Source organism: Nyctereutes procyonoides, unplaced genomic scaffold (assembly GCF_905146905.1).
Source record: "Nyctereutes procyonoides isolate TBG_1078 unplaced genomic scaffold, NYPRO_anot_genome, whole genome shotgun sequence".
NCBI lineage: Eukaryota > Metazoa > Chordata > Mammalia > Carnivora > Canidae > Nyctereutes > Nyctereutes procyonoides.
Genome location: NW_026575020.1, coordinates 34,705,802 through 34,728,835, shown reverse-complemented (window position 1 = coordinate 34,728,835; position 23,034 = coordinate 34,705,802). Strand labels below are relative to the sequence as shown.

The following is a 23,034-nucleotide window of genomic DNA, read 5'->3' as shown; positions in this document are numbered from 1 at the left end:
CCTGGGGTGGGATTAACTCAGAGCCCCAGAGAAGGTACCCTAAGAGGACGCTGATCCTTCTAGGTGTCAGGCTAGCTTAGCCTTGCTAGCCAGTCTCACGTGCCAGGAGCAGAAGGTTCTGAGGCTCTGCTCGGAGCATCCCCTCTGTTGTCTCTTTTGTGCAGGCCTGCTGAGTCTGGCATGTGGTGGGGAGTAACAGAGGTCCTGAGCCCTGGAAGGGATGGGGGCAGAGTGGTTTTCCCCATGAGCAGGCCGAAGTGCTGCTGGTGAGCAGCTTCGACTCAACAGAGGGCTGCTGTAGGTCAGGGCATTGTGTCTGTGTGCGTGCTGTGTGCACATGCAGATTCTCCTTTTTTCCCTTTCCCCAGCTTTTGGTCACTTCTGACCTAATGAAATCCTCCTTCCTTTATAGGTCCCCAGATGAGGCCTTGCCTGGAGGTCTTGGTTGCAGCGGTGGGAGCAGCCACTATGCCCTGGAGCGGGCAGCCCATGCCACATCGGACATCCCTGAAGCCTCCTGTGAGAAGGCAGAGAAGGAGGCCAAGCTGGCTGCTCAGAGGGCGGGTGAACAGGGAGAAACCATGAAACAGTTTGACCTGAACTATGGAAGTGAGTCTGTCTCCTCGCCTCTTCAGTGGGAAGAAGAGCCCAGGCCACCGAGGGCCATGGCAGCCTCTGTCAGGTTGCTGGGCTTCCCCCTTCTCTGAGCATCCTAGCCTCTGGGCCTGTGGTGGGCTAAGTGCTAGGGCTGCCTTGGTGAGCAGAACAGATAGGATTCCTGCCCTCACATTGCTCACAGCCTTGCCAACCCCCAGAGTACCCCGAGGTGTCCCAGTTCAAAGAGATTGGGAACTTGCTGCCCAGAGAGGCTGAGTGGTTTGTCCAGGTCATGCAACTGGTTAGGAGTAGAGCTGAGACGTCAGAGCTTCTGTCTCCAGAGACTATCTTCTTAACTGGAGTGCTCCTCAGGTCCCTGGTTTGGGATAACCGTGTGCTGAGGGGTAGTGGGGAGGGTGTAGAGATCCCAGCAGGATTTCCATAGACCCTGCAAACAATGCTCCTTAGAGGCATCAAGCCAGGTACTGTCCAGCCTTCTGAGCTGAACCATCCTTAGATATCAAGAGCTGATAGGGTTGCATTATCCTTTCTTCTGGTGAATGGAAACACTGTCTCTTCTTGTGAAATCTGGGTTCAGATTCCATCATTGAAAACTGCGGGTCCAGCCCTGGGGAGGAAAATGAGGTAGGCCCCATGGCGGGTGAAGGTTTCATCGAGGTCCTAACCAAGAAGCAGCGCCGTCTGCTGGAAGAAGAGAGGAGGAAGAAGGAGCAGGCTGTACAGGTAAGGGGTGGGGGGTGAAGGAGGGGAGGGTGGGCCTGCACCGAGACCCCCAGAGCCAGAGAGATGAGAGAGCTGTGAATTAAGCCCAAGATAGAAGAGGAGAAGGAGAGAGTGCTTACGTGGCATGTGTTGTGCCCCAGCACCCACCACCACTGCTGCCCTGTGGGAGTAGGTGCAGCATCCCTCTTCTCAAAGCTGGTGATTTGTCTCTGGTGACAACAGCTGAAATGTGTCTGAGCAGGATGCACACTGCTGTCAGCCCCTCCAAGCCCACCTTCCTCCCGCTGCTCTGGCCTATGTGGGATGAGATTTGTCACTCAGGGCGTCACGAGGGTCAGGGACAGACCCTGTACTCCAAGGCAGTCAGGGCCGGGCACTGTGCACTTGGCCCCTGGGGGTCTGTGTCCACCGGCCTGTCAGCCCTTTCTGGGATTGTTTTGTTGGCATTGCCATTTACCTGTGCTTGAGGTCTCAAGAGACCAGAGTCCCAGCACCTCCGGAGCAGTTTCTGATGGGGTGGTTTGGGGCCCCAGGGTCCCCTCTCTGGGAAGAACCTGTCATTCTTCATGCCTTATGTCTAGGCTGGACTCCATCACCATTTTTTCTGTTTAGGTGCCTGTCAAGGGGCGAAGTCTTTCCTCCCGTATTCCTCCTCGCTTTGCTAAAAAGCAAAACAACTTGTGCCTGGAGCAGAGTGATGTGACTGTGCCCGGAAGTAGCCTGGGCACTGAGATTTGGGAGAGCAGCAGCCAGGGTAAGAGTTGGGTGCTTAGGCTCAGCTCCTTGGCCCACAGCCATCCCCTGGGCCTGGGGTCTCTTGTTGGGGAGCATCCGGCTTTGGGCCTGCAAATGCACGTGGAGCTTTACCTGTCTCTTGCCTCCTCTCCAGGACCACACTGTTAAGAGGCCAGCTTAGCACCACTTGCTGCTATAGTCCCTGCACAGAAGGAAACTCTCCCTGCCTGAGACTGGGGGCAGGAGCACACCATTCCGTGTATCTTGTGGTCTGGACAAGGAGAGGCCCTGCCCCTGACCAGCCAGAGCTGCTGGGGGAGATGGCCCGACTCCTTTGTCCCTGTCAGTTATCTTTTCTTCTTACCTGTGGGAGAGCAACAGGTGACTGGTAGGGAGAAGAGAGAAGCTTTCCCATCTACACCGGCCCTGACCCCAGGGGCTCTTGTCATCTTCTCCTCAGGCTCTTGTAGCGAGCGAGATAGTGAAGGGATCTTACTTCTTAAAATACTTGTTTCCCTGAACTTTTAAAGACTTGCTTATTTATTTGACACAGAGAGAGCGAGCACAAGCAGGGGGAAGTGACACGCAGGGGGAGAGGGAAAGGCAGGCTCCCTGCCAGGCAAGGGAGCTGAATTGTGGGACTTGATCCCGGGACCTCAGGATCACGACCTAAACTGAAGGCAGACACTCAACTAACACAGCCACCAGGCACCCCTGTTTCCCTGAGTTTTTAAAATGAATTTCAAATCCAATGCTATGGTTCTGGTAATTCATTTTAAAATACAAAACTTTTTTAATCAAGCAGATTGTTCTTCACTGCCTACTTTGGGCAAAGCCCTGTGGAGGACACAGGTGAATAAAACAAGGATGCGTGATGCCTCCCAGGGGAGCTTTGAGAAATTATCCACTTCCAGGGTGTTACACAAAGTAGCCGAGGCTTCAGAGCTCAGTGACTTGACCCCAGAGCCACATGACAGAAAGCCACACTTCTGGGTTCTGAGTGTTGATTCTCTGAGTTTTACCACATGGCCTGTCACCTTCCTAGTGTTAAAACCTTGGTTCCAGCACATTGCAGAATAACATTGGAAGATATCCAACTCTGATTGGAAGTATAATGACGTCTAAGTAAAATATTGCCATCAGATGATTTGGTAGCACATGTGAGTGATGGTTATAACACTCTGAACATCCACAAATACCTGCCAGGTTGTTGCTCTGAGCAAACTAGACTCCAGCTGCCTCCACTCTCGGGCCTTTGCCACCAGGACTCCATAGCGCCTCATCAGCTGCTCAGACCAGGGGCCCCTGCACGGCTTCAGAGGGGCCCTGGATCTGAAAACAGCATGGCAAGTTTTGTGTACATAACATGGGGCCTGTGGCTTTGTGGGAATCTTGGCGTGGTCCCTGAGCTGACAGGAATTGAATAATACCTGCTTGAATCTTTGAAAGTCTTTGCGGGAGCTGCTGGCTTGTAGAAACGAATAGTTGGCTTAAATGAAAGCTTCACTTTGCAGGGGTAGCACTAGAGAATCTTCCCCAGTGTGAGTGAGAAGCTGCCGGCGTGCTTACTAGAGCATGTAGTCAACAAGGGAAATGAAGCACGTTTGTTAGAGTATGTCTGAGGATGCTAGGAAGTTGGGTAAGGCTAGCAGACAAGCTCCTCTGTGTCAGATCTGTTCTCCAGCATGCTGTGTACGGGACAGGGAGGGCAGGGAGCAGCCTGGGGGTGTGTCAGCCGCACCCGGGCTTGTTTCTCCAGCCAGGGGGTTCCTCTGTGATGCCCTGACTCTGTTTTCCTCCCTCGGGCAGCCCTCCCTGTTCAGCCTCCAGCCAACGACTCATGGACAAAAGCCGCCACTGCCTTCAATAGCACCGAGCCCGGCTCTGCTGAGGTGAGTGGCTGCTGTGCTGCTCGGGGCTGTGTGTTTGCTCACTGCCTCTGTGGCCAGGTCATCCTGGGCCTCGGGTACCTGCTGCCCAGCCAGCTTCCCTCACCAGAGCCTGTGAGGCTGGCCCAGGGACCTTTGCCACAGGTCCTGACTCCTGATCTGGGTGAGGTGCCTGTGTGAAGGGAAGAGCGGTGAATAACCCTGGACAGTGAGCAACCGGGGCCTCATCTGCAAGCCTGTGGTGGCTGTTGGTCTATCAGACCTGAGTCACAAGGGGATAAGTTTGACAGCCATGTCTCTGGTGTCCAGTGAATATCTTGTGGTTTCGATCACGTCTTCAGTTGTTGGGCACCATCGGCCGGTGAGGGCGAAAGTCTAAAAGGGACAGGCATGGGGGTGGCTATGCGACTCAGTCACGTGCTTGGTCTTGCTTCCTGGATGGTCCCATGTTGGAGTTTGGGGGTCAAGGTTCCTAAACTGTTTTGTGCTTGCACAGCAGGGTTTTAAGAGCAGCCAGGGGGACAGCGGCGTTGACCTGAGTGCTGAGTCTCGGGAGTCGTCTGCGACCTCCTCACAGCGCAGCTCCCCGTACGGCACTCTGAAGCCAGAGGACATGAACGGGCCTGGCCTGGAGCCCAAGGCCGACAGCCACAAGGAGCAAGCTCAGAAACAGCCTGAGCCGAAGGTAAGCTGGAAGTCCACTCATGGGCCTGAGCCAGGGCAGGAGGGGCTGTCGTCCTGTCTTCCCCTCTTCTGGGCTCAGAAGCTGGGGACTGGGGTCCTTCTGGTCTGTGTTTCTCAGTGTCTCTGCTTTTCCACCAAGGATTCAGAACAAGGCTCAGGACAGAGCAAGGAGCACAGACCAGGACCCATCGGCAATGAGCGTTCTCTGAAAAACAGAAAGGGCTCAGAGGGGGCTGAGCGGCTGCAGGGGGCTGTCGTCCCGCCTGTTAACGGGGTTGAGATTCACGTGGACTCTGTGCTGCCGGTGCCGCCCATTGAATTTGGAGTCAATCCAAAAGTGAGGCTTGGATTATTTCCTTCCCTCCACCCCCCCACCTTTTTTTTTTTTTTTTTTTTAAGTACTTGGAGAGGAAGGGGTGGGTGCTGAGACAGGCTTGTCACCCAAGAAACAGCAGGGAGATGGGAGCCAAACAGTACTCTGGGGGAGCATGTTGGCGTGCTGGACGAAGCAGGTGTTATTTAGCTGCCTTCTAGATGGTTCTACTGACAGCAGCTAGGTTCTCAGGCTGAGCAGACTGGTTACCTTCAGTGTCTCCCATCAGGTTGGTCAGTGGGCATAGGCAGGGAGCACAGAGGGAGTCAGAGGGTGGCATCTTGTTTTGGGTACCATCTGGTGATTGCTGTTCAGTCAGTTTTTTGAGTCATGGAGACTGTGGCTCAAATTAACGTGTGTCTCTGCCGAAAGGTGGGCTGGATGATCTCAGTGGGCTCTTCCTCCTCTCCAGGACTCCGATTTCAGCTTGCCACCTGGTTCTGCCTCTGGTCCAGCGGGAAATCCGGTTGTCAAACTTCAGGATGCCTTGGCCAGTAATGTGAGTGTGTTTCCACCCCAAGCTCTGTTGTTCTTTACTCTGGCAGGCCCTAGAAAGAACAGAGGAAACCTCCCAGGGGGGCTCTGAAGCCAGAGGAGGGGACCAACTGCCTGACCTGAGTATGAGGCATGACACGTTTTTCTAGCTGGTTGCATGCCTTTGGGCAAGTTGTGTAAATGTCCCACATCCTGGTGTTGTGATCTTAAAATGGGAGAACATAATTCCTGAGGTCTGGCTTATTTGGCATTCTGTGATCCTCTGATCTTCCAAGGTCTGTGGTTACGTATGTTTGATAGTGCCTGGGACAGATGTCTTCATCCTGAGCAATTGCTCAGGATCCTTATAATACATCCATGGGCACTGGGCGTGTGTGGGAGGGTCTACTGGCCACATTCCCGAAGAAATGTTCCCAAGGGCCTCTTTTTTCAGTTTTTGGGTAGGGCAGCTGAGACAGGACCTGGGGATCTCCAGGTGAGGTCCTGCTGCCTCTGTGCTGATAGCTGATCACAGTTCTTCTGCTGGCGCGGCTGCCCCTGCTGAAGTGGAGTGCTCCATGGGTGGGGGTGTGGGGCTCGCTCTCTGTGGGCTCCCATGGAGGGAGTCTGTGAAGGCAGCTGTCTGGAGGAGACACACACGATCTCTGTGCCTCTGTGGCTGGCAGCTTCATCCCCGGTGTGTCGAGTGCATGTGGCCCAAGCTGAAGGTATATTTTGGTGTGCTGTCATGTTGCATCTGTGCCTAGTCCACAATTTCTTGTCTCCTTCCAGGCGGGGTTAACACAGAGTATTCCCATCCTCCGGCGCGACCATCACATCCAGAGGGCCATTGGCCTCTCCCAGATGTCCTTCCCCACCGCCGACCTCACCCTGAAGGTATCACCAGCACAGAGCCGGAGGAGTGGGGGGGGGGGGGTTGTCCCACCTTGGTGCCCTAGCTTGCACAGAAGCAGGAAGCACCACCCCCCTGCTGTACTAGCCTCTGCTGCCCTGGTGGTAATTTTTCCACTCCCCTGGCTTCTCAGATGGAGTCTGCACGCAAGGCTTGGGAAAATTCGCCCAGTTTGCCAGAGCAGAGCTCTCCTGGAGGCGGGGGCTCAGGCATCCAGCCCCCGTCGTCTGTGGGAGCCTCCACCGGGGTGAACTATAGCTCCTTCGGGGGAGTTTCCATGCCGCCCATGCCTGTGGCCTCGGTCGCGCCTTCTGCTTCTCTCCCAGGTATATGCCACCCCTGGCCTGAACCAGCTCTGGGGGATCACTCACCTCCCTTCTCTCTCTCTCTCTCTCTCTCTCTCTCTCTCTCTCTCTCAACTTGGATTGCTTGACTTAAGGAGTTGCAGAAGAAGGAACTTGTTTCTGGGTTGAATGGTCATAGCTTCTCAGGTGCTGCAGATAACTTGCCCCTCCTTCTTTTTTTTCTGCTCCCCTGCCCTGGGAAGCAGACCAGGAGCAAGCAGAGATGGGGCTTTGAGTCAGAGCCAGGTCACATGCAGTGGCTATGTCATCTCTGCCAGTGAGTGGCTTAGCCCTCTGCTGTGGTCCCTTCTCCATGAGAGAAGACTGGCTCTCCATGGGTTAGCTGATGAGATGAGGTCATACCGGGAAAGGGCTTTGTACCAGCCAGGCCCTCAGTAAGTGGTAGCCATTTTTACCACCATGTTGGTGCCCAGAGGGAAAGGTGAGGGTTTGAGGGCCCAGCTACAGAGTCTCAGGAAACTGTTCTGATCCTCCACTGTGTACTCAGCGCAGCGGGACAGAGAACCCGGGGGCTGCAGTGGAGCCACTCCCGAAGGTGTGGGCTGGTGGGCCAGGGGTTGGGTAGGAAGGGTAGGCTGGAGCCTGCCCCTGCTCTGGGGCCCTGAAGCTGCTGTCAGTGGGTGAGTCGGTGTGGGGCTGCTAGAGTAAGGGGCCACCAGCAGGGAGCTGAGCAGGCTCTGCACACACTCCCTCCCAATTCCCCGGAAAAGCATGCATGTGCAAACATTTGGGAACAGTGAGACTTGATCCTATTCTGTCTTCTGGAATTCTGTTTGCAGGCAACCACCTGCCGCCTCTGTACCTGGATGGCCATGTGTTTGCAAGTCAGCCCCGGCTGGTTCCTCAAACGATACCTCAGCAGCAGAGTTACCAGCAGGTGATGATTGCAAGCCAGGCGGGCCTGGGCAGGGTGTGGTGGGGCGGGGGTGCAACGCACAGTGGAGTTAATTCCTTCATTGATTTGTTCATTGTCTGGCTTCCTGTGTCCCTCACGTGTAATGCCCAGCTCCCAGCCTGTCCTAGCAGCCAGGAAACATTCAGTGAATGAACACAGGAGAGACAGGGAAGAGGAGGGGAGCTCAGTGCTCCAGACTCTCTGTCTCCCTCTCTCAGAGCTCTTCCTGTGTCCTAGCTGGGGAATTAGCTGAAACGGAATTCTCTTTGGTATCCTTTGGTATCAGGTATCCTTCTGATGAAGAGAAGAAAAGCCTAGACTCCCAGGCATGGATGCATTAGAAAGAGGTAGTTTTAGAAATGTGCAGGTGTTTGTTTTCATGCAGGATGGGCGTATTTTCTGTGCTGCAAGGGGCGGATTTCTGAAGTCTCCCTCCTGAAGCTGGAGTGGAGCCTTCTGATGGTCCAGCAGCCCACAGAACTGTGTGCCAGGACGGTGGGGCCCTTGGGCAGAAGCAGATTTGGGGACAGAGGACTTGGCCTGTCCCAACCTTTTTATGAAACATATTCTTAATTATTACATCATTTAGATTTACCAGATTTTGATCTTCACGTGACTGGATTGTACCGCATGTATTCTTCATGTAGGAGTCCTGTTTACCATTGACATGCCTCTGTTGATAACCGTAGCTAGAATTCATTCTTGCTATTGTACAGAATCCAGGATAGGAACGTGCCAGGGTTTGGAATTGTTACCCAATTGTTTGCTTTTTCCCAAGAGCAAGGAAAGCACCAGAAGGACATGCCCCAGTTTGCATTTGGGGCAGTGTTTGCACTGCCGCTGGACAGGGGTGGGGCGGGGTGGGGAGCAGCTCAGAGGGCCCCCAAGGTCACCTGCCCAGTTACCTGCCTGGCTTCCCTCCGCAGGCTGCCGCTGCCCAGCAGATCCCTCTTTCCCTTCACACATCTCTGCAGGCTCCAGCCCAGCTGGGACTGAGGGGCGGGCTTCCCGCCTCCCAGGCTCAGGAGATCTTCAGCTCCTTACAGCCCTTCAGGTGAGATGCAGCCAGGGACACAAGCTTCCACCTCTATGGCCTGTGAGCTGCCGTTCCTCGCCTCTGCTTTGGGGCGGTTGGTGGGGGGAGGTGGTGATCATGGTCACTTCAGAGTCATTAATGATTCTTGCAGGAGCTGCGTGGGCTTGATGATGGTCCTCCATGGGCCTTGTGTTTTTTTTTCCCACGTCGTCCTACCCCTTCACAGCCCCTCTCCATCTTCCCGTCCTCCTGCCTGCCTCCACCACCTGCCTCCACCCATGGTCTGCTCTTCCCATGTGTCTGAAGTCCCATGCCTTTAGCATCACATAGGTTTTCCTGTGCCTTGTACAGCCTGGATGTGTCATCTAGTGATGCTCAAACTGTGGCCCCTGGACCAGCAGCATCCACACCATCTAGGTCCATGTTACAAATGCAGATTCTCAGGCTCTGTCCAGACCTTCTGAGTCAGAAGCTGGGCAGGGGGGCGGCTAGCAGTGTGGATTTTAGCAAGCTCTCTGGGGGATCGTGCTGCGTGCTTCTATCTGAGACCCACTGGTGTGCTCCTACATCTGACCCACCATCTGTCTGGCTTTTGCAGATCTCAGGTGTACATGCATCCCAGCCTGTCACCACCCAGCACCATGATCCTCTCTGGAGGCACAGCCTTGAAGCCTCCATACTCGGCGTTCCCAGGCATGCAGCCCTTGGAGATGGTGAAGCCCCAGTCCGGCTCCCCCTACCAGCCCATGAGTGGAAACCAAGCCCTGGTCTACGAGGGCCAGCTGGGTCAGGCTGCGGGCCTAGGCGCCTCCCAGTTGTTGGACTCCCAGCTCCCACAGGTCAGGAATTCCATCTCCTCTGCCCAGCACACTAGGGCCTCTTTCTCTTGTGACTGTTTTTCCTTTTTATCTGTCTCTTGATTTTGCTGACTTATGTGCAGCTTGTAACCATTGTGATTGGTCCTTGGGCTGCTAGAACTGGGGCTAGGTCCTCTGCCACTCTGGAACGTTCCTGTCCTATTTATCCCCTGAGAGCACTGCTCCTCCCACAGCCTCTCTCCCGCCCTCATCCTGGGGGGCTTGGAGATGGGGTGCATGTTCTCCTGGCATACTGATGCTTCTGGACAGCTCTCCCTCTGTTCTCCCCAGAACCCCCAGCCCTGGAGCCCATACTGTCGACTGCTCCACTGGCCTCCATGTTACTGTGAGTCCATATTATGAATCCAGCGTTTGGCTTCATGTCTTCCTCTCCTGTGACCGTCAGTAGTATTGGACAACTTTGAGGGTCGCTCCTGGCTCAGTCTCTCCAGCATAGCTCCTGTTGTAACTGCTGGTGGTTTTGGTGTGTGTAGATGATAGCCTGGTCTCTGTTCCTTGGCCCCTTGCCACCAGGGCTCCGCTGTGCTTATGGTCCTGTCGGGACTTGTCAATGCCAGAAACTGTACCTTTTCCACCATCTCAAGTTTAAGGGTTTTACTCATGCCCACCCCTGCTCTGCTAGCTCTCCCCACTAGCGACGCAGCTCTGGCCACCTGATCACCTTCCCCTGTGGGCTCACTTCTTCCCTGCCAGCTTATTGGTGCCGCCCATTGCATTTGTCCTTGTCTCTGCTCCAGTGCTCTCACTTAGGTCCAGGCCTGTGTCTGCACAGCTGTCTGTGCCTACAGAAAACCAGACCTGCTTGGGCTACCTGGCTATCGCCAGGCCCCGACAGCCACCCTCGGGAGTCTCCATGCCCCTGTACTCGGGCCCCATCAATCCCCAGCCTCCAGTGCCCGTCTCAGACTTGCAACTTTCTCCTGACCACCCTCTACCGCTACCCTGTCACTAGAGAAATAGAAGCAGTGATGAAACAAGAGATCTTGTACAAAGCACCGCCTGAGGGCTTTCCTGCCACAGGGGTGGGCTGGCGGAGCTTGGGGAAGGCCCTTCCAGCCAGGCTCCAGCTCCTTCCTATGTACATCACGTGTGCTGTGGGCACAACGAAGGGCCGTACCCAGCCAACTCTATTATTCCCCTTATTAAAAACACAAAACCATAAAAATTTTTTAAGGACACCAGTCAATTCCTGATGGTTATTCTTTACCCTCATCTTGCTTACCCATCCGCAGCATTTGACTCAGGGATGCTCCTGACACCTGGAGTCATGTTCTTCACTCTGTTCATAGGCGCTGCCATCCTGGCAACCCCCTCTTCCTCACCTGCATGGTCTGTGATTTCTTGGTGCCCCCTAGGCTCTGCCCTCCAACCTCTGTCTAGTCCTATGGCTCAAAGTCCCATCAAGGGACTTAGGTCTTCCCAGTCCCACCAGGTATTTATTTTCTCACCTGTGGGCTACCCGTCTCCTCTGCTCTGGTGTCTTAGGGCATATCAAACATAATGTGTGAAGGCATCAAGTCCAAAACCTGATTTTTCTCCTGGTCCTTCTGGCTGTCTTATCTATGTCACTGTAGGTCCCCATGTCCCCTCACATCCCCTCTGATCCTTCAGCAAGTGCCATTGGCTCTATCTTTGGAAGGTGTACAGAATCTAGCCACTTCTCATTCCCTCCACACCCCACCCTGTCCAGGCTCCTGTGGGGGCTCCTCCCAGATCTCCTGGCTCTACTCTTGGGCCCAATGATCTGTTCTCAACATAGCAGCTGAGGTTCCCCCTAAAACACAATTTTGGCCATACCACATGGGGAGCCAGTGCTCCAGAAGTGTAGAACCATCCTCCTCTTCGTCCCACACTCTTGTGTGCAAGGAGGAGCGTGGGGTCTTGAGGCTCTGGCTGCCACTTGTCTCCGTGATGTAATTCCAATAGATCCTTCTGACCCCCCCGTGGACTCAAAGCAGGGGGATGAAGAGGAAAGTGACTGAGAGACAAGTGGCGTCCCTGCCTCAGTCCTGAGGCACCCCCCTGTCCTTGTCACCCACCTGGTGCTGGACTTGAGAAGCAGTCCCTTAGAGCTTGCTATCACCATTCCCTTCTCCCCCATGTTCTGTTATTATAATAGTCTTCAGAAGGATCCAAGAGTCTCCAGTTCCAGGAACCCTTTACCCCAGAACTCAGTTGAGTTTTCCATACCCTTTAGAGGCAAAACAATAACGGGGTTTTCCCTTTTTTGCCTTGCAAAGCAGTATGTAGATAGAAATCCATCCAGTGTTCGTGTTTGGGGACTTGCTTGGACATTACCTCCTAAGAAGCCTCCTGACCTTCCCTAACTCTTTCCCGCCCAACTCCCCCAACGCATAAGGGGCTTGTTGCCCGCACTCCCCATGTTGGGTCTGTGTCCAGTATGACGCTCTGTCCTCCCTGCTCCCTGGGTCTGACAGTGTCCTGGTGCTTCCCTTGGGTGCATACAGCCCTCTGCAGCCCTGGAGAGGAGCCACTCCTGTCCCCTGTGAGCATATTACAGTGTAGCACCTGCTGGCTCGGCCCTGAGCTTGTCTTCTCCACCTGCTGGTTCCAGCAATCAGACTTGCCCTACTTCTGAGGGTATTCCCTAGCAGAAATCTAGACCCTATATTGCTGTGCAGAGGCCACGCTTTAATTCTCTTAAAATGACAACCTGCAGTATAATGTGTGTCCTCTCCTGGGGACACATGTAAACAGTAGTTCGTGGCTTTCTCATCAACATCCATTCCTCCTCTTGACTGTCCCTGTCGCCCAGCAGCTGACGATGCCGCTGCCTGGCTCCCAGCTGCCTCTGCCGCGGTACGGCTCCGGGCAGCAGCCTCTGATTCTACCACAGTCCATCCAGCTGCCACAGGGGCAGAGCCTCTCTGTCGGGGCCCCCCGAAGAATCCTTCCACCCGGCTCCCAGCCTTCGGTCCTTAACACCAGCAGAGAGGTAAGGAGGACTCTCGTGCCTGGGAGAAACCTTGCTAGCTAAGTCAGGAAGTGCTATTGGGGCAGAAAATTCCAGAGGTTGGGCTGCAAGCTAGCTCTTGGCCTCACCAGACCACTGGTTTCCTGCTCGTGGTGAAGTCTTCTAGGAACCCCATGGCACAACAACCTCTCCCCACCTTGGTTCAAGCTAGCAACATGAGCCGACACCCAGAGGAGAAGGGAAGGTGTGTGTCGTGGTGATGTCTGGAGCCTCTTGGCTAGGGGAGCTGTGGGGTCGTTTCAGAGACCGTCCCAGACATCCCCATGGAGTGTGTCTAGGGCTGGGGTCCAGGCTCTGCATTCCTCCCCGGCTTCAGGGGCTCTGCTGATGGCCATCCTGGTGGTGGTGCACAGTCCTCTCTCCCCACCCCACTTCGAGAGAACAAAAACAGGATGGTCCTTGGTTCCAAGAAGCCTCTCAAGCCTAGATTGGAGGGGGAGGGGGAGGGGTTGTGCAGTTTGCTTTAGGTGATCCCTTTCCCCGCTGGAAATTCTCAGTGTCTCTGCACGAGGGTGGTTCAGTGAGGGCCAGGCAGCACAGGGCCATCAAATGACCACTCATCATACCTTTGTGGTGTCTCCAGTCCTCTCAGATGGAGATGAAGGGCTTCCACTTTGCCGACAGTAAACAGAATGTTCCTTCAGGAGGCTCTGTGCCATCACCCCAGACTTACAGGTAAAGAAATGCCCTGGGTGGGGGTCGGATGCTGCATCACCCAAGTACTTGGTCTAGATGGGACTCCATGGTTCAGAAGAGTCTTGGGGGCGAGGGAGAGCCATGGGAGGGCACTGTGGCAGGGTTCCCTTTGAGGCCACTTTGAAATTTCAATACTGGGACACTTTCATGTTTTAGTGAACCAAGTGAACCATGTTTTAGTGAACTAGCAGAGTGATTCTGCTTTTAGTCATCATAATAAAATGTCCTGGTATGGGAGAGCTTTCTGGAAAGGTAGTAAGCTGATGTTTTAATAGTGTGAGGCCTGACCTGACTGCTCACGGCTTTCCCACCAGATTTTACAAAGGATTTGCTGACCAGGAAGGTGTACTCCCTGGAAGGCGAGGAGAATTTCCTTTCCTGGGGCTGCAGGCCCCCTGCACTGGCCCTCTGGCCCCATGAGGGCCTGTGGCTGCTGGCCTTGGTGGGGCCATGTGGACTGGCCACTTCTCTTTGCGTCCTTGGTCTCGGTCTCTGCCTCTGCCTCTCCAGTAACTAACTGTCCCAGGTCCCTTAGCTGGATTGGGAGGTGGCTTTGCATGAATCCCGGTGTGGAATTACTTATTATACTAGAAAGTTAAAGAACCTCTGGCCTTACCTATTTGCCCCTGAGGAAGAGTGGCAGGGACGGGGAGGCAGCATGCTCTGGCCCGGGGCCCATGGGCAGGTGCGGTTGGCTCTTGTTACACGTGGGAGATGCTTGGAGCATCCTCCTGTTTGTAAGCGAGCAAAGCAGACGTGTGACTCATGGCGCTCTGTGAGAGGTGAGCGGCCCGGCTCCAGGGTGCCCCGAGAACCCTCTAGGGGCGTATAGCTGCTCTCCGAGTGGGGAGCACGTCTGCAGATCAGAGCACCATCTCCGGTCTTGCAGCTGTGGCCACTCTGCCCCGCTGCTCTTGAAGTGTTGAGGCTGGGTCCTCATCTGTCCCATCCACCCCGTCCTTCCCATCATTCCATGCTTCCACCTGCATTTCCAGAGGCATTTGTGTGACGTTTCCCCCTTTCCATCATCTTTTCTATTACTTTACCCTTTGGCTTCATTTATTTTTGTTTATTTGTTTTGTGTTGTGACCATATTTTTCACATAGGCCAAAATAACAGAACTGTATGAAAGATAAAGACAGCAACACAGAATGACGACTGTAGTCTGGAATAAGGAAGGAAGCTCTGTGGATAAACAAATGCTGTCAACCCCCTGTCGCCATGGGTGACATTGAGCTGCATTTGGTCCCAGAGGCAAACCCAGAGCACAGATGCTCACACAGCAAAAGTTGCCCATGTCTGTTCAGGGTTGGGACACAGCAGTGGCCTCTTTGAAGAACGCGTAGAACATAGAAGCCTTCACGAATAGCCTCTGTTTTGTTGGGGTTGTAGTGGGGGGAAAATTGGTGTATTTTTATAGAGCAGTGTTTCCCAGGTTTTCTGGAAACAGGGCTTCTGAGGTGTGCCCTGCCAAAAAAGGGTTCCCTGGTCAGATACTTAGGGGTGTGCTCGTTGGGATCGTCTTGCTCGGCACAGGGTCTGAGCTCCCCCACTGTCCAGCGTCCCGATGAACTCCCGCACACAGCACTTCTCAAGCTTTTGACCACAGAATCTTTCTTCCACATAGCACCTAGGCAACATCCAGGAGAGCTGGTTGTCTGGTCAACGGATACATTCAGAAAGATGTTCTGAAAGATTTTTGTTCCTTTTGGTTTCTCTTTCCACTCACCCTCCCACACCCACTGTCTAAAAAGTGAAAACTCTAGGAATAAACTTGGCACCATTCTGAAATCAGCTTCGTAGACCATTTGTCTGGGTCACAGAGTCCCATCGGTCCAGACCCTCCAGACCCTCCAGGCCCAGAGAGACGGGTAGTGCCCATTCACTCGTCCGGTCAGTATCTACCCACAGCCGGGGCTTCGGCCCCTGTGCCCTTGGGTCTCTGCGAGCTGCTCTGGTGCCCCCTGCACCCTGGCTGTCTGAAGTCTTGGCTTTCCTCCGCTGGAGAGGGCGCCGCCCAAGCCAGGGCCACGCCGTGTGCTAGGCTTGACTCGTTTTCTCTGGCGACGCATGTGTTCTCACCCCCTGCCTTTGGTTTTTTCAGGCCTAGCTCTGCTAGCCCCAGTGGGAAGCCCTCTGGATCAGCAGTTAACATGGGCTCTGTGCAGGGACACTACGTTCAACAGGTAGAAGATGGCTTTCCAGACCCTCCAGCCCTGGACGCTTAGGCCCGTCTCCAAGCGCCAAAAGAGAAGGGACTGTCCAACCCGTTTGAGTGCTCCTCTTATAAAGAGAGACATGCCCTAGCGCTTAGAGCGTGGCGCCGGGAGCCGGCAGCCTGAGTCCCTCCTGGCCAAGGCATTTCTCCTCTTGACGGGCGTCTGGATCCTTCCTTGTCCTGCAGAGAAGGAAGGATGCGGATTCCTCTAAGGAGGTGGCGCCAGAAGGTGGACTCTGCCTCCCTAGCGATTTGGGCTGTGAAGGCGCTGGGACTCGGTTAGGTCTGTGGGTCAGCTGTAGAAGCCGCGTGTGTGTGCGTGCGCGTGTGTGCGTGCATGCACGTGCTAGCTCTAGTAAGTGCTGTGTCTCGTCTCTGTCTCGGCTGGGTGGGAGTACATGTGGAATGACGCTTTCCCATTTTGCAGCAAAAGGGGCTTCTCAGTGTCTCTGCCTTCAGGCACTATTCTCGGCTGCCACTCTGTAAAACGTGATGGGGCTCCAGAGCTCACACATGTCAGGCGTGGCTTTTTAATAAAACCGCATTCCTGGCTGGTGGAGGCGGAAGTTTGATCACTCATTACACTCCTCCTAACTTGGTTCCCTGGAGGGTCATTCCCTGAATTGCTTGGACCGAGCTGCTAAAGCTTCCTTGCAGAGTTCACACACTGGTCAGGGGCATAGTTGAGCCCAGCCACTCTGTGACACATCCCCTGTGCAGAGCTGCAGGTTAATGGGACCCTGACTGAGGATCTCAAGGCCAAACTTGGGTCCTGGGGAAAGGTTTCTGGAGAGTGGGAGTCAGAAGGGAGTGGGGGTTAAAGATGAGGGATGGACCAAGCCCAGCCAGTGGTCCTGTGCCCCTCGGCAAACATTCAGGAGTTCTGACTTGTGGGGTGTTGGGGCTGCTCCAGGGCTTTTTCCCCTTGGGCCAAGGGGTGCACGGATTTGAGAAGGTCCTTCTGGTCAGCCTTGGACGTGCTGCTCCTGCAGAAACCTGTGGGCATCACAGAATGCTTCCCAGAGGACCCGGCATCTTCCTGCCTCTCTGAACCACTGCCCTCAGCACCCATGGGAGGGGAGAGAGCAGCTCACGCCAGTGTCCTTCCTAGAGGAGGGAGTTCTTTGGTTTGCTCCTTCCACCAAAGGATGGGCTTCTTAGGGTAGCTTTTCTCTGTGACTCATGAGCAGGTGGGGGTGGTGAGAGCTGTGTGTCCAGATGGACATTTCAGCATAAGGGTAACTGTCCCCATTCATCTGTCCAAAGGCCAAACAACGAGTGGATGAAAAAGCCAGCCTGGGAGCCGTGAAGCTGCAGGAAGCCCCCTCCGCCACCTCCCAGATGAAGCGAACCGGAGCAATCAAGCCTCGGGCGGTCAAGGTGGAAGAGAGCAAGGCCTGAAGGTGCTGGGCCACACCTCGCCCCCCTGAGCGCAGGGCTGCCGCTCGGCCCTGACCTCTGACGCAGCCAGACACGCGGACATCTTGGAGATCCACCGTCCAACCACCGGCCCGGACTGAGAGACCTTCCTTCCCTTGTCCACTCCTGAAAGCTCCATTGTCCGACCAGCTTGCCCCCGTGGATATGTGGCATTGACCTGCTCGCTTTCATATGAAGCAAACAAGCAAGCAAACTGACCCTGTCCCCACGTTGTCCCCGCCTCCTTTCCACCGTGACCGTGACCGTGGAGTGACTCAAGCCTTTGTGCAGGCCAGAAAACCCCGCCCCACCCACCCCACCGCCAGGGTGCTTTCTGCACCCCCCTCCCCCGCCTCCTCCCCTCCCCTCCCTCCCCCCTCCCGGCCCCAGGCACAGTGGTTTGGCAGCAGGGCCCATTTTAGTTTGAGGCTTTTTGTTTTAAAAAGCAGCTAAAGTTTTTACAAAGGAGAAAGGAAAAGAAAACAAAAACCGAAGCTATGTGTGCATAGCTGAACTTTCATACTTCTTTGCCACCCCCTCCCTCTGTCCCAGGACCACATTTCCACCTGTCCCCTGCCTGGTCCACTGGTCTGTCACTGCGATTCCTGAACAGGACTCTAAGGCAGGTGTCCCCGTCCCCGTGTCCCCCCCCCACCCCACCCCCACCCCCCCGTACGCTCTTAGTGAGTCAGCCGGTGCGGGTGCTCGCAGGAAACGTGGAGGGCTTGCCAGTGGGCAGCTCCTTGCTCGGGAGAGTGACTGAGAGGGAAGTTAGGTCAGTGTCACGGTGGGTTCCAGTCCCTGGCCTGATAACCTCTGGAGTTTAGGGGCAGCCCAGTGAAGCTGGTGGCGTTTTTAGCGTAAGAATGACACACAATTTCTGTCCTGGACTCTTCTAACGCCAGTGGACATGCTGACCACGGGGCACCTAAGGTGAATCGTGGAGATACAGAATCACTGGTGTTTGCCAGTGCGGCCTGGACGGTGCGAGCTGACCGCCTCCGTGTCGGGGGCTCTGACACCCAGGGGGCTCTGACACCCAGGGGGCTGCTGTGTGACCCGCACGCCCTTCCTTGAAGCCTTCTGTGACATACCCTCCTCTTTTCTTCCTGAGGCTGTCTCCTTCTTGTCTGGATTCCTCTGTCCTGCCACCTTTCATGCAGCTCGTCCCTGGAACCTGTGAGGCCCCTTCCCTTGGGGACAGGGCCGCGAGGACGTCTGTCTGCTGGGGTCTGTAGCCGAGGTGTGTGGCCTGGAAGGCTGCCACCAGGGCTTCCTTTTTCTCCTTTTCTTCGCTCCCACTGGCAGACCCAGGTGGTTGGGACAGAGAGGCCTGAGCTGGGCGCTGGGTGCCCATCTTCCCAGACGGCTGGGGTGAGGTCTGCAGGGGGCGGGGGTCGCAGGTCTGACCGTCGTTCTGCAGTGGCCGCTAGCAAAATGTTTGTGTGAGCCATTTGATACTGGGTTTTTGTTGTTTATTTTTAAAATAAGACCCAGAAAGAAATCATCCCTGATGTTGTCATTCCAAGGATAGGGGAAGGGAAACCTGCAGGGAGTGTACATGCTCTTCAGAGTAACTAACCAGCCAGCCAGTCCTTAAACTAGGTGCTGCCTGCCACCAGCGATGGCTCCAAGGAGGACCAGGCTCAGAGGACAAGCAGTAGGTGAGTGGGGAGGAGCCCTGCACAGGTCCAGCCTCAGGGCCCCTACAGGGGTGTGACGTCCTGTGGTTTTGAGCTCTGTGTCTAGCGTACAAGCTGGGTGGAGAGAAGCGCCTTAGGGACGGTGTGGCACCCATAACCTTCTGTCGTTCTTCCCTGCTTGAAGGAAACGGGCACACCCTGCCAGCCAGAGTGCCAACGTCTGTGGGGAGGGTGGGGTGTCATCCGGAGAGGCCCAGTTTTCTTGAAAGTTGCTCTAGTGCTTCATCTGCAGCTTTCTGTGTCCCTTTTCCTACCTCCACCCTCAGACCTTGCTTCTTACTATAGCTGGTCATCTTCAGGCCTGAAGCTTTATTCTGAGGTCCTTTCACCAAGGGCTGCTCCCTTGAGTTGCCTGCGCTCACCTGCCCTGTGTGCTCATCTGCTCTTTCTCTCCCCTGCAAGTGTGTGACTGCTGTCCCTGTGACCACCTGCCCTGCCTGGCGCTCCCCTCTGCTGCCACCTGCCTCTTTTGCCCGGCTCCCTCTACGGGAGCCACACACATTCACCACCGCCTGTATGTTCATAAACATGGCCGGGCTCACACACCTAATTTTGGTGCACATTGTACATCAAAAAGGAACAGAGGTTTTCTCATTTTGGAATTCAACAGAACAGCCCAGGATGCTGTGACAAACTCAAGGTGTACCCTTCAGGTGAACCAGCCGTCAGCGTGTCAGTACTTCCTGTTTTGAGAAAAAATAAAAACAAAAGGTCACCTGTTCGCCAGCCCTTTTGTCCACCCCTGTATTTTCTCCTCCCCCTCCCCAATAAAAACAAAAAACACTAGAATTTATTTATATGTATTGATGTTGTAGGTCTAGGTGAAAAAAGTAAATGTTTCACTGCTCTATTTATATATAATGTCTGAATTATTCTGTGCAGGAAAGGCCAGGAAATTGCATGTGAAGTTCAGTGCATTTACCACCTCTGTGTGCCCGAGCTGCAGTGTCTTTCCCACTAAGATACAGGTTTTAAATTGGGCTTAGGGCAGAGGGCCTGTCCAACCCCCCCACCCCCCCACCCCCCGTCCCTTCCTCCGTCTGATGAAATGCAGTTTGTAGTGCAGAGAGGTTTTAAGGTGCAATATCTCTTCTTTTCATGTGGTTTTAGAACCAAGCTCAAGGTAATAGAGCTTAGGGTCTTGTGGTTTCAAACCCCCATCCTCAGAGCACACCTCCCTGCAGAGGCCTCTGCCAAGATGCCACAGGGCCGTTGGTGGGAGCAGGTAAAGATGACATTTACCTTTCTGCTGTTGATGAGACTAGTGGCAGGGGGAGGTGGGTAGTGTCAGAGCCCCCTTGCTGTCCCTTTGTCTCCCTCCTGATGCTGGCAGTTTGGCCCTGGCCATTGGTGGTACAGCCCGTTGCGCAGCAACCAGTAACCCTGCAGTAGTGTCTGTCCAGTGTCACCTACTCATTGGGGTGAAAATCCCAGAGTGGGGTCGAGTACACCCCCTGGAAACTTCTCTGCCAGTTATATTTGGTCTGGTTTTCTTTACTGTTGCTTCCCCCTTTTTAATCCACATTATTACTGTTTTCAAACTCAGAATTCATTCACTTCTGGCTCTGGGTTCCTTATGAGGGAAGACAGAGGATGACTTACACATTCAGAAATCAGTTGATTGAGTTCCAAAGCTGTGGCCATGCCAGCCACTTCTAGGGAATATTGGGGAATCTTGTTAAATATTGACTTTGGGTCTCTCCAGCTATGCCCTCACCCTCCTGTCTTCTGGATCTGCCCTTGGGATGGGTGATGAGGTTTGTGACTGGTGCTCAGGGCCCAGGAGGCTGAGGGTGTGCACACAGGTGCATGGCCGTGTTCAGAAATGGCCTGCTGAGACAATGTGGCCACCTGGTAAAGCCCCTCCCTGCTGTTCGGTTCCCCTCCACCAAGTAGCTGCATGTTGCCTCCCAAACCTGTATTTGTCCCTTTTCACTTCTTGCAGAGCAAGCCTGGGTCTGTTGGAAATGGCCTTTGACAACCGAGGACACTAGAGTGTTTGTGTTTTGTCATGTTCTGTGCTGAATGGGAAATGCAGACTTCCAGAAAGCCAGCCCTTCCTGCTTGAAAATGTGAGATGGATCTAAGAGATCACCTGGGACAGGGTGTCTCAGTGTTGGGGTCAGACACTGTCCCCCAGCCATGCCCTCTGGGGACCACCAGTGCATACTGGGCTAGTGATCTTCCAGGTGCATCTCACCTTGCTGTTCACCATTTCCCACCTTGGCTGGGTGGCAGTGTCCTTGGGACCCTGTCTTCAGCATGCTACGAAGCCTCAGGGTGGAAATTTCTATAAAGGTTCCGTGGATGACTTTCTTCCATTGTTTAAAGGGGATACTGTAAGCTTTTGACCTCATGCCTTGCATAGTAAAAAGGGTTTGGGTTTTTTGTTGTTCTTGAGGGTTTTTTTTTGTTTTGTTTTTGTTCCCTTTTGTTTTTATTTTGGCCTTTCCTCTTTGTCTTTTCACGTAGACCAGATATTTGAAAGGGCAGACGATGGCTAAAGGTGTAAAGTGTAGCTTGTTTATATATTTTTGGGGAAGCTTTTGCCTTGGATGGGAAATGGAATCATGGATTCAGCAGGCCATGGTGGCACACTCACCCTTTGCCCTTCCCTCCGGATCAGTACCTATTGTTTCTCCTTTCAAATATGTGATTGTATTAGCTCTTTCCATATGAAAGAATTCTCCTTATTTAAATAAAAAAAATGAAAAAAAAAACGCCCTAGAGCTGAACATGCTTTCTCAGGCTGTGTGTCCCTCGATTTTCTGTTGTCATTTGATGAGAGAGATGGAGAGATGGAAGAGTTCTTATGTTCGGACAGCTTATGTGGAAATTGGGAGTGACGGCCGAATTGGTTTAAAGCAAGGTGGGGAGGAGAGAAAGGATTGAAACCCACAGATAGGGTGCATCTTCCAAATGGATGAGCATTAGCAAGGCCCCTCCTTCCCTCCCAGTGGGTGATACTAAGGTGTGCAGGACATCTGCCTGCCCTCTGCCCTCCCCCTACTTCCCTTGAGAAGTGGGCAGGTCAGAGGAGAAAGCATTTGATTTGTCATGGTTTTTATTTATTTTTAATTTTTAAGCAAGCTTATGGCCCCAAGATCAAGAGTTAACATGTTCTACACTAACTGAGCCAGCCAGGCATCCCTCCTCTCATGTCTTTTTTTTTTTTTTTTTCCTCCTCTCATGTCTTGTTGCAACTTCATAGTGACCCCTTTGCTGAGAGGGGAGAGGATCTTGCTGCCCTTTGGGGTAGGAAAGATGAGCTGTCCAGGCATGGGAGAGTGAGGGATGGGGAGCCTGGATTTGAGTCCCAGCAGCCGATCCTCGGTTCTGCATCCCCACCCCACCGCCACGCCCTACAACTGCATGACTGGGAAGGGCACTTCACCCCTTGGAGTCACAATTTCAACTGTAAAACGTCAAATTAACAGTAACCTACCTCCTGGGGTAGTGTGGATTCAAAGAGGTCATGGGCACCAGTTAAGAATGTTAGGAAACAAATTAACCCCACGTATAACACTTTCCATAAGGAAAGCCTCTGTGCAGATTCCTTCTGCGCCTCTCTGGCATTATTGGGTCCTGGGCAGGGGCAGGGGCCACAGCGAGCCCCTAGGGATGGTTGGTTCCTGAACTTCACCAGGAGAACTCACCAGGAGCCAGCACCTCTCCTCCCAGGGCCCAGGGAAGCCCCTGCCTCGGGGGTCAAGGCATGAGTAAGACACAAGTAACCCTACATTCTTAACCCGTGTTCTCTAACGCTGGGTTGACCACCACAAGTGGGGGAACAAGTCTTGCAAAGTGAAGAACCGTAATTCTGGCTCTTAACCCTGCGGTACCAGTTCTGTCCGTGAGATGAACACACACAACACGAAAGGATCAGGAAGAGAGCCTGGGGACAAGGGTGGTCCCGTCGGTTAACCGTCTGGTCCCGCGTTCCTCTGGCCAAAGGCACGGAGTCCCCTGCAGGGCAGGCTCCGCGCGGCGGCTGGGGTGGGGGGATGCCGGGGCCCGCGGGAGCCTGGGCAGGGCGGCGGGGCCCGGGGGAGCCTGAGACCGGGGGTGGGGGGATGCCGGGGCCCGCGGGAGCCTGGGCGGGGCGGCGGGGCCCGGGGGAGCCTGAGACCGGGGGTGGGGGGATGCCGGGGCCCGCGGGAGCCTGGGCGGGGCGGCGGGGCCCGGGGGAGCCTGAGACCGGGGGTGGGGGGATGCCGGGGCCCGCGGTTATTTTATTTTATTTTTTAAATTATGTATTTATTCATGAGAGACAGAGGCAGAAGCAAGCTCCCTGCGGGGAGCCCGATTCGCGACTCGATCCCGGGACTCCTGGATCACGCCCTGGGCTGAAGGCAGACGCCAAACCGCTGAGCCACCCCCCCAGGGCTGCCCCCGCTGTGTTGTTTTTAAAAGGGGCACC

At 54.4% G+C, this 23,034-nt stretch overlaps 1 protein-coding gene and 1 non-coding gene across 10 annotated transcripts in view; both read left to right on the top strand.

Moving 5' to 3' along the window:
• PRRC2B (proline rich coiled-coil 2B) overlaps window positions 1-20,676 on the top strand; it is a 91,697-nt gene extending 71,021 nt beyond the window's left edge. For 3 of the 9 annotated variants that reach the window (XM_055323156.1, XM_055323161.1, XM_055323210.1), the window contains 16 exons: window positions 413-609; window positions 1,196-1,341; window positions 1,954-2,095; window positions 3,886-3,968; window positions 4,462-4,650; window positions 4,789-4,986; window positions 5,435-5,521; window positions 6,289-6,393; window positions 6,543-6,735; window positions 7,554-7,651; window positions 8,596-8,723; window positions 9,304-9,544; window positions 12,360-12,539; window positions 13,162-13,253; window positions 15,379-15,460; window positions 16,759-20,676. In XM_055323156.1, coding sequence (XP_055179131.1) covers window positions 413-609; window positions 1,196-1,341; window positions 1,954-2,095; window positions 3,886-3,968; window positions 4,462-4,650; window positions 4,789-4,986; window positions 5,435-5,521; window positions 6,289-6,393; window positions 6,543-6,735; window positions 7,554-7,651; window positions 8,596-8,723; window positions 9,304-9,544; window positions 12,360-12,539; window positions 13,162-13,253; window positions 15,379-15,460; window positions 16,759-16,893 — 2,296 coding nt within the window. In that variant the 3' untranslated portion in view covers window positions 16,894-20,676. The remainder of the gene's footprint in view (window positions 1-412; window positions 610-1,195; window positions 1,342-1,953; window positions 2,096-3,885; window positions 3,969-4,461; window positions 4,651-4,788; window positions 4,987-5,434; window positions 5,522-6,288; window positions 6,394-6,542; window positions 6,736-7,553; window positions 7,652-8,595; window positions 8,724-9,303; window positions 9,545-12,359; window positions 12,540-13,161; window positions 13,254-15,378; window positions 15,461-16,758) is intronic. The other 6 variants (XM_055323180.1, XM_055323187.1, XM_055323172.1 and 3 more) reach the window with 6 other exon arrangements.
• LOC129518289 (small nucleolar RNA SNORD62) lies at window positions 11,487-11,569 on the top strand. The gene has a single exon (XR_008666162.1). It is a non-coding gene; the product is annotated as a small nucleolar RNA SNORD62 (small nucleolar RNA).
• Window positions 20,677-23,034: the final 2,358 nt, after the last annotated feature.